Below are 10,840 nucleotides of genomic sequence, written 5' to 3' on the forward strand. Positions count from 1 at the left end.
TCGGACAATATGCATTGCATTGGAAAAAATGTGCCATCCACGCGGTCTTATGTACAATACTTGCTAACACTGTAGTTTAGAAATCTACAAACATGTTGTAATACATAGAACATGTTGAGCAAAGGTTATGTTGTCCTGACATAACCTTGTGAGACAGCAGTCAAACCATATTCAGCGCAATTGAAGCATTACATTCTTCCCCTGTGGATCGAAAATAGAAATTATTAAAATAGCTGTTTTGAGGATATGTAATTTTGCAATATTGACAATATTTCCAATGTCAAGAAATCAACAGAAAGCTGCTGCTAAAATACAACAATAAAATATACTACATGTGTCTGCATTTTTGTACTTTTCCAAGTCAATATCACAAACCCCTAATTTAGATCCACTCCGGCACGCCCAAATGAGTATAAACCTTGCCTTGTCAGGTCAAGTGAATGTCTAAAAAGTGCAAATTATCAACAAACATACTGAGACGTCTGAGCAAGAAGTATTTTAATTGGGGCCAACTTCCTTCTAAAATAAACAAAGTCATGTGGTGATATGAGTGGACTTTCAGGTCATCTGTGATTACATATTACATATCTGTGTGATCTCATTAAAATTGGAAGCGTATGATCAGCCGTTTTCACAAGTGTGACTACTATGTGTCAACTACTAGCTTCCTATCAGCGTTTCGATCGGCCTGTGCGTCCCTGACCTGATCCGGGGCCAGAGAATGTGGTGAATCTAAGGCAAAGTGATATCATGGCAGCAGCAGGACATCTGTTAGAGTGCTAAAGGCACCACCGCAACTATGTATAGGGCAAGAGGTGACGCAGGGTTGGGACTTGGGGCGGAACCCTTTTGTGGCTTTTTTGACAAATACTGGGATTGCTTATAGATGAACAATATAATTGCTCTAGATCCTTTGAGAAAACGATGGATAAACTATTACAACAATTTCAAAGCATAATTTGTAGAGATCCAAACAACAAGGTTGGATGTTTTTAAAAGAACCCCACACAAACGTTCACCCCCAGCCCTTCACTCCATCCATAGCATGAAAATGTTTGATTTAAGTCATTTCCCTCCCCGTTTTACCTCGCGTAGCCGTCCCCTCATGATAAACAGACGGCGACAGGTGGCAGAGCATTGAGGAGCGAGATGCACCCACAACTGAAACCCGAGATATCCCAGCGCCCCCCTGAGCCAAATCTACTCCCACAGCCCGGCCGCTGCTGCCACCAATGTGAACTTGAGAAAAGGTGAATCTGTTCAATCCCTCAGCGCTGCTATTTTGACAAGCGCGCTCTGCACATGCTCACTGGACATCAACAGAGGAGCCAGCAGGGGAGCGCAAGGTAGAGGTGCCGTAGGTAGGACAGCAACGTGGAGAAGATTCCGGAGTGTTTGTCTCCTTGTTCACACTGTGGTGGTGTGTAGTGGGTCTAAGCGGCTGTGACCGCAGGAGTCGTGTTGCTCATAAATGTCAGTCTGGTGCTAAGTACAGGTGGAGCTTCATGTTTTGAGAAGCATATTACAAAACTTCAACAGGAGTTTGGAAAAAGTCCATATCAGGACTAAAAGACGCATCAAGAACGTAAATGTTTCTCCAATAGATGAAGATTGATTTCTTGTTGTGGCTGGAGAGGCAGAACAAAACAACAAAGCCGGCAGAACACAGAGGGAGCAGGGAGTGACAAACAGCTAATGAGCTGAACTCCACAGCTGCCGTATTTTATGTTGACAGACCGCTCCAGAGGCTAGGCCCAGGGTGTCCTGTCATACACCATGCCTGCAGTCATGCTGGGTCCCTGCACAGACTTAATGCACAGAAGAAATACAGCATTGTACTCGGCTACATATTGTGCAGCACTATGCCTTTGCAGCAGGCATTTCGAATACTTGTGCAAACGCACTCAGCTTTACTTGCAAAGGTGAATATGTCCAAAACTTACATAGAAACTAAACTATTGTGTAACATCGACAAGATTGTGTTTCCTTTGTCTGATCGCACATCTGTGTGGCCTTAAAGCAAAATGAAAAAACTTAGTCAAGCAAGTTTTGCTCCGCAAGGCTCTGCTATGGATCACTGCTTTCAAGATTTATAAGGTGTTCTTACAACAAATGGGATTTTCTGGGCATACTTTGCATGTATATTGCTTTATCTGAGCTTCAGAGAATGGAAGCTTCCTAGTGTGCTCAAGGCTGTGCTGCCCACCTCCACAGCAGGACAGGGAAATGGGAGGTGTCTGGTCAGGGGGAGGCATCCTCTTAGTGAACAGAGAGAATGGGAGGGGGGGCAGAGACATTTACCTGAGGCTAATACATAAGCCTCTTCTTCATCTATGCTGCATCACTGACACTCCATTCACTACCGCTGCTGAATCTGCTCACAGAGCAAAGGCAAGATTTATATGAGGCACAAAATCCCAGACAGAAGTGTTGAGGTGAGCACATCCTCATAAATGTGAACTACACACAAAAGTCTTGCATCGTTCAGAACCACATGACGGACAGAACCTGTCCATGAAGAGCAAAAATCCATTAGCACAAAAAGCCATGTATCAGGTTTCTCCACCTTATAAAATGGTCTCAACTTATATAGCGCTTTTCCAACTACATTAGGCACTCAAAGGGCTTTACACAAAGGATCCACTTACCCATTCATACATACACCAATGTACGCAGACACTGGGGGCAATGTGGGTGAAGTGTCTTGCCCAAGGACACAACGAACCCCCGACCTTCCGATCATGAGACGACCCGCTCTACCATCTGCGCCACTGTCGCCACTGTTATAATTTACTTATTCATTCATTTATTTGATAGTATATTATTCTATGTACATGTAAGTGTACCTGCAACATGTAACATTCTAAACATACATACAACATATAGCCAGATTAATTTGTAATGTCCGTCCAACAAAAGAGATTTAAAGAACACATTTTCAAACATGCCCAAATGATCAGTGTGTCCCATAATAGAGAAGACTATGACGTTGTGGCCCTGATAAAACGTAATTATACGTACATAAACGTAAATAAAATGGCGACGGGACTCTCTGAGAATACAATCCACTCGTCAGAGACGACCACCACACAGTGCTTGAACGAGGACCGAGCCATTTTGTTTACAATTTACAACTAAACGTTTGCGACAATCATTATGCGCATGGACACTGTGCAGCTATCGGGCTTGGTCTGGGGTTCAAGTTGCTTCAGTGTAGATGTTGCCCTTAGCAGGGGATACGGGAGCAGAGGAGACCTGAGCAGACAAATAATTGCCCTGCCCGCCAAAACAGCGATAGTGCGTCGCACTGTCGCCAAAACAGCACTGTCGCTGTTTTGGCGACAGTGCGACAGTGCGCCAAAACAGCAACAGTGCGTTTGAAGGCAAGGCAAGTTTATTTACACCACGCATTTCACACACATGGCAACTCAATGCACCTAAAGGAGTGAAAGAGTAAAGAAGTGAATCCTCCTTTAGTCTGAAAATAAGCTACAGAATAAAGTGGTATGATAAATGATATTCTTTGCTTCACAAATTATCCTATACATAAAAACTGCATTACACTAGTCATCACAAGAGGCATTACTTCTGTGCCCCGGAGTCTCAGAGTCTGTGATAAATGCTGAATCCTACAGCCTTTTGACTCAGAAGCGTCTGGTTTAGGTTCTTTGGATGTCACACTCTTGGCCTGTCTAACGATCACTCTACAGTTGCCATCACATACTGTACTCTTTGTGCATTTGCCGTTTCTCATATGTTTGACCAGAGCCCCAAAATGAAACAATCCGTACTAAAAAGCAAAACACTGCAGCTGTGCACAGAGCGTTTTACAAACCGATTTAATAATAAAGAAACAGTCTTAGCTGAAAACACAGAGATGTCACTTTCTCGTGCCCAGCTAAACATGTCTGTTCTGTCCCTGACCGGGTGTGCTTGTATTAGGCCTGCTTCAAATAAATGCACAAACTGACCAACAATACAGCCGCATGTCCTCTTGCAATCCGCTTGCAAGTACTTGAATACAGTAAGAAATTTACTTTTTTATAATTATCCTCTGATAGTTTTCACAAAGATAAAAAAGCACTCAGTTTCTTTTGCCAGAGGACAAAATCGTTGTGGTAGTTTGTATCAGATCCACATCAGCCTGTAATTGCTGCAGTCTCCTGTCCCGTACTTCTCAGCCTGCTGCCAAACACTGGCCTGCCCTGCCTTTACCGGTGGCCCAATCAATACACTGGATATCCTTCCCTTTCAATTTATGTCCGCAGCAGGTAGCATAGACCTGACAGCTACACTCCACTTCTTGCTTTGGTTCCAGAGGTGACCAACTTTGCCCTATTCAAAGGCACAAAACGCTTATTATACACTATATTATACAAACTAGACTTTCAAAGCAAGTGGTCTGTTCAAGCTTCACAATCAATACTAAACCAATGGTTGCATGTTTTATTTGGGTAATTATAACTGGGATATTCAATACACTCGCTCACATACTGTATGTTTGTAATTATCCCTCTTGATCTATGCGGACACCTGACTCCTCTCATGTGGGACTGTGTGAAGACTTGCATCATCCAGGCTCAACTAAAGCCACCAATAGCATTAGCGACATTATCCAACATTAAAGTTAGGTAATTCAAATAAGGAATCATGGCAACAAACTCATTCAGGGTGATAATCCAATGTGAAATCTTGTATTAAAAAATAACAGCTGTGGAAATGAATCGTGTCTATTTTTTTCTGTCACTGGCCTCCCACCAACTATAGAACTTCACCCTAGTCTGTTAAGCTTTGAAATATGCTGTATATTACCCTGTGGTATCAGACATACAATATCTAAATGCGACTTTATCCCTATAAAAATGGTGTTAAAGTGTTGTTGGTCCCATCCTGCCCTGACTGAGGCATGGCTTGTAGCGTACTGCCGTGCCAGAGAGCAGGGCTGTATGTGCTGTGGAAGCATCATCTTTAAAAAGGCTAAATTTAAACCTCCAGAGTCCATGCTTTGGTATGCAGCAGGCTTCAGAACAACATAAACCCCAAATAAGCCCTCTGCAGCCGAACTGTGACCAATGAACACCTGGCCTTTATAGAGGAACAAGTGAACTACCTGGTTCACCAAGGTTAAATAAACTTTGAGGCATTGTGAGATTTTACTTTCAATAAAAAATATGTTGCGTTAACATGGCCCAAAAGAAATCATATCCTAAAATGAAACTTTAATCAACTGTAATGATTTATATTATAATTTGATTGTATGTAGCACTATCACATTTTTTATTTTTAAAAATATAATTTTGCTGCGTTATCCAGAGAACTACAAAGAGTCAAAGACTAATATTCTTGTCTTCAATACACACTAACTGGATAATTTTTAGTGTGATGCTACTAGTAAAACCACAAATCCATGTAGTTAGAACAAATGTCTACAAATCATTGGCACCCTTGCATAATAGCTTAAATGATCGTAAATCAAACTGAGATGATTATTTCAGTCTTGTGCTGTAGTGAGCAGTAGCGCAGAGACTGGTGCGCTCATCAGCCGGAGGCGTGTCAACTCAACCCACCATAGCACGGAAGCTAACATGATTAGCATTTCTCTCGCGTTGGCCTAAAGTTAGAAAGGTATAATTGTATTACAGTGTCATAATATTAAATACATTGAATAAATGTCAAGCCACACTTGAAGAAGACTGCAGCACAGCCACCTTACCAAAACTAAATGCTTGCTCCCAGTATGTTTGCTACTGCTGCTACAGTTAGCAAGCCTCAGCTGAGTTCGCTCAAGTCAGAAAACAATTGAAAGTTGGTAATAATTTATATCTTACCACTCACTCACACATACATGGCTTACGTTTTAATCCTTTTTTCCTTTTGTAATTTGCAGATAACGTACATTAAAGATGTTTTGCGCATACTTCACCGCTGATGGCCTGTGGATGGAGCAGCACGAGCAGGTCGGTGATGGATGATTGACAGCTGCTTCTAATTACTCACTGTCTCTTAATGTAAACATTATGTTTAGATGTACCTATTTAACATGACATGGTAAAGTAGACAGTTTAAAAATGTTAAAATTATGTATTTTCCACCCCCTACTTGCTCCAGCAATGTCCTAATGCATACACTGAGCCCAGACCTATTCACCACAACTGCCTCTACGATCCTGCACTGTCACTCAAAAAGGTGTTAATTTAAGTCTGAAGTGCTGTCATGCACGAGCTTAATATAGAAATTGCAGTTACGCTTAAGACCTGAGGTGGCAGTAGCGAGTATGAAAATGACAACTTCCATTTAATGTGGCATATGACCAATTGCCATGGTTTTCATCACTTCCTTTTTTTGGGTAATGCCTGTTTTATGTACACAAGTCAAAGTGTTGATTTATGAAGAAAATTGGGGAAAAAGAACATGTCTGTCATAAGAAGAGGGAGAGGTATTTGAAGGAGTACTGTCTAACACTCATGACTCTTATGTATGTACAGGATGGTTGAGTTCCCATCTTGGGGTCTTTGAGTTCAGAGTCAGTGATTGTGCCACTTTAATAAATGTTCAGACAAGGGTAGTGGAACAATTCTAAGACAGCAATAGCATTCTTAATTGCCATTGTAATACTGTCTTTTGGTTTTTGTTTTGTAATAGTTTACTAACCACTGCTATTCTTAAAATGTAATGAGAGAAATAATGTTATAAAGCTGGTATTATATGAAATTGAAACTTTTGTTTGCTATGATGGGGTTATATTGAAAACACATTCTTGTGACAAATTACAATCGTATTTGCCAGGGTGGCAACTTATAGGCATGGTGTTCTCAACTTTTACCAGCAAAAGTTCAATACAAAGCCCATTTTTATATAAAAGTATAATCCAAAACTGAGTAAAAAGCTTATTTTGATTGAGTACAGATGTCTGAGAGTGCTGATATTCTGGACACAGATGCTGACTGCTGAGTAATTGAAACTTTTGTGTCTTTGAAGGCAGCACAGAGGAGCGCTGAAGGGTAGCACTATAGAGTTACCAGAGAGGCATCAGTCTTCGCTTTGAGGCAGAGGTGAAACATTTCCCTGAGTTGTTGTTCATTGCTGTTTTCTTTGATAGATAATCTCTCGCAACTGCCAGCTTTCCCATTGCACATCACAAGCAAGGTGAAAGAGTGTCCCAAACCAAATTGATTAACAATGTCTAGACCTCTGTCACCACCTCCCATCACTGTCCACAACATGGCGTCTGAAATTAATGATGTGACCGTCGATCATTTTGACAATGTTTTACATAGTTTTGTAATCTAGACCAGAGAGACCAGGACATCAGTGGGACTTGAATTAGACTGAACAAGGCCACATCAAAACCATGAGAGGTGATGGGAAGCGAAAAGAGTTACCAGTATAATTTTATCAAAGTCAGTCCAGTATTTCTATAGAATGGGATCTAGAACTAACAGAATGACTCTTCTTTCCATCATTGTTGCTCCGAAACTGGCCCTTTGTGTCACCTTACATTAACCTCTAATGTAAGTGCCGACTTAGTTAATGGGGAGCTTGGAGTCACTCCAGTTCCATCCTATTCATCTCAAGAGGCATAGTTCATTTTCTGTCCAAAGTCAGATCATCTATGTCATTTCCACTGTCCCTTGCTTAAGCTGCCCTAAAATGAAGCAGTGGTTCATTTTTGTTGTTGTATCTTCCTGTGATGTTAATTGTAGAACTGTTAAAAGAAGCATACTCAATGTACAGACTAAATCATGCTACAAATCCAGATCACACTCTCAAGTAATTTTAGCTGTGTGAAAGGCTGTGAAGTAGACTAACTTTACAAATCTAATCATATGCACTCTCCAGCACTAAAGCAATGGAAGCAGGATTTGCTTAATGTAGCATATGCAGTTGTTGACAACATCAGTTAGACAAGGACAATTCCTAACGTCACAAAACATATGCCAGCTGTATGCGGGCTTTGGTTTGTAATGTTAGCACTCGTACTTTAGTGTTTCCTTTGGGCAAAGCTTTCTCTCAGCACCAAGCTTTAATAAGGGGGGCTGTGTGGACCTAAGGGAAGCCCCACTTGCTCACTTTGCTGTTGTCATCAGATAAGCAGGATGCCATTGTGACAGTAGAAACTAGAGAGGCATGAGGGTCAGCATATCACACCAAACACAAATAGTAAGATTGTAAAACGTTGTCTGCGTTACAACAAAAAAGAAAAAAACAGCCCAGTGAATTATTGTAACGCTAGTTTCTGTAAACAAACATAATAACTACTGTATATGCTAGTGCATGCCATTTGCTTATAACTGCAGAACCTATTACTTAAGCTATTTGATCAGACTAGACCATTAGGGCTGCATTAATCTCTGCCATTTCCTCTGTCAACAAAGAATCCTGTCTCCATGTAGCCTCAATAATAAGCTTATAAACCAGCAAGCCCTTAAGTTTAGAACTCTACAACCATTTCCAGAAATTCATGCCATAAGTTAATATCATTCCAGCTGTTTTCATTAGTTCCGCAATGATTCTCAGCAAACACAATTCCTCTTTTTCCTCTTCCAGCTTATTCTTTCATTTGTCTCAGTCACCAAAACTAGTTACATGATAATTTGACGAGTCTCTTGCAGTGACACGGTGACAGTGTGTCCCTTTAAGCTTTGAACACTGTTGCTGCAGTTCAACTGCAATAGACACTATCAATAAAAAAGCAATAGCAGTGACCAACTCTTTAATTTAATCTCTTCTTCTTCTTTGCTTCACTTTCTTTTGCATTTTGTACGCACAGTTGTAAGAGGAAACTAATGAAAGCCAGAGTTACGGCATTTCCGATAAAAATCACATTTGCATGTACTGCAAATCTTGCTTGGTTGGTAATCAATTTCATCTGTCCCATATGCTCAGCCTCTCCGCAATTAATCTTAAATAAAAGCCTGTGAACAACTACAGCATTAAAATAATGACTTTGATTGGGTTTAGTGCAGATACACACAATAGACTTTGACATTGGACAATTGGAAACTTGTAGAAGTCATTGGATTTTGCCTCGTGTCTTCAGCTGGAGCGTGTGTCCAAGTGATGCCATCCAAATGTACACAAAACTCCAATGTAATCTGATGTGAACTGTTAATGTCGGGAACAGTGGTGCCTTTGTAGCAAACACCTTTGCTTTATGGTTTATTTGGTATTGCAAACAAAAGTAGACAAACTGCAAAAAAAAAATGCTTGTTGGATGAATACAACTTCATCAAGGCAAGCTTGTCAAAATGGTGGAAGGAAGAGATTTACCCTTCAAAAGCTAAAGATTCTTGATTGAGTAAATTGTAGTAAACCTATCAGTGTAGTTTATTACTAAGCTATCAATTCAGTGATGTCAGCTCTCCATGATAGACACATTTGCACCTTGAATAAGAACAGCAATGTCTTTAAAACCATGGGAACCAAAATAACTGCATAAAGTTTTGTCAGTGATTTATTTAATACCTAGTGAAATAATGCTAGACAAACGCTAAAACAATCCAGCTGGTCGATGAATAATAAAGCTGAAATAAAAGCAACGCCTGGGCCGCTGTTGAGCCCAGTCAAGAAACCGCGCTAGATATTCCCACCACACCAACATACAAGCTGTCATATCATTTACAAGTATAACTGCTGTGCATTTCCACGTAGAGCAGGACACCGCAAGCAATGTGCGTCAAACAACTAAAATAGTAATCGCGGGGGGTTTGCGTGAGCGCGAGCAACAACTTATTAAAACTCCTTGAGCCCAAGAGAAAACATCCACCTGAATATAAATAGCTGCGGCTGCCTAAACGCGACATAATGTGATTTGTGTAACACGTAGATTATCAGGCTGCGAGACTTCAAATGGCTGGGAATGCCAGTGTTAAATCATTTTGCCCTTGCACCTGCACCGTCTCTCGTTGACGTTCTCCACTGCGCGAGAGCCCTGCCGACAGGTGTGTGCTGTAGTCCGAGACCTGCGGCAACTTGAGCGCAAACCGTGCACAAAACGCAAGTCTAACTGGGCAATTTATCCGAAACTTCCGCAGCCACGCCACTCGGAACGAAAGTGACGGTGTGTGCCCGGTGTTCGCTTGTCGTCTCCGTGCGTAATTTGGCGATTGGGAAATGGCACCACAAAAGGACAGCCCCGGCCCCGTGTGACACGAGCTTTACTTACTGTTCTCAAGAACTGGATCTCATCTTCCCCTTCTCCGCCCTCAGCCATGGCTGTGAAGGAGCCTGCTCAGACTCTGCAAGCCACCACTGACTGGCTGCAGAAACGCGATGCTGTGTCTCTCAAGCCGATATTAGCATAGAGCTCATCCACAGCCATATAGGGCAGCCCGGCGAGCCCCCCCTCCACACTACCCCCTCCTCCTCTTCCCGTCTCCGCTGCTCTCCTCCGACAGCCCCCTGTGTGCGCCCCCCGCCTCCCCGCTCAGCCCCAGACCCCCAGCAGCAGTGCGGAGCAGGTGGATGGACAGAGAACCACAGGACGGAGGCTGGAGATGCTGCGTGGCTGAGTGGATGAAATGAGCATCTACAGGTCTACTACTTGCCTTTTGTGCCAAATCAATGAGGCTGTCTGAAGGCACACGCTGTAAAATTATGAATGAAAATGGCAACATTTTATATGGATAACAGCACTAATAGTTATGATAACATTACATCCAATCAAATCTACAGATATGGACAAACTAACATGCCCACCTCTAATCTATTTACTATCAGGTTAAAAATAACTTTCATTTAAAAGTAAATTCTTGGCAGTACAGTCCACTGTAGCCTGCCAACCGTCACACTCTACCATATGCTTTGCCTCTACTGTCAGAGGCAAGCTTAGCCCAAAGGC

General features: G+C 41.9%; 1 protein-coding gene across 1 annotated transcript in view; it reads right to left on the reverse strand.

Annotated features, from left to right (window-relative positions):
* The window catches only part of ryr3 (ryanodine receptor 3), a gene marked incomplete at its 5' end in the record, with an annotated part of 83,927 nt that extends 73,606 nt beyond the window's left edge, over positions 1-10,321 (reverse strand). Inside the window, 4 exon segments of the mRNA XM_079572619.1 lie at positions 10,166-10,216; positions 10,219-10,247; positions 10,250-10,288; positions 10,291-10,321. Coding sequence (XP_079428745.1) covers positions 10,166-10,216; positions 10,219-10,247; positions 10,250-10,288; positions 10,291-10,321 — 150 coding nt within the window.
* Positions 10,322-10,840: the final 519 nt, after the last annotated feature.

This window comes from Gobius niger (genome assembly GCF_951799975.1).
Source record: "Gobius niger genome assembly, chromosome: 15".
Lineage (NCBI taxonomy): Eukaryota > Metazoa > Chordata > Actinopteri > Gobiiformes > Gobiidae > Gobius > Gobius niger.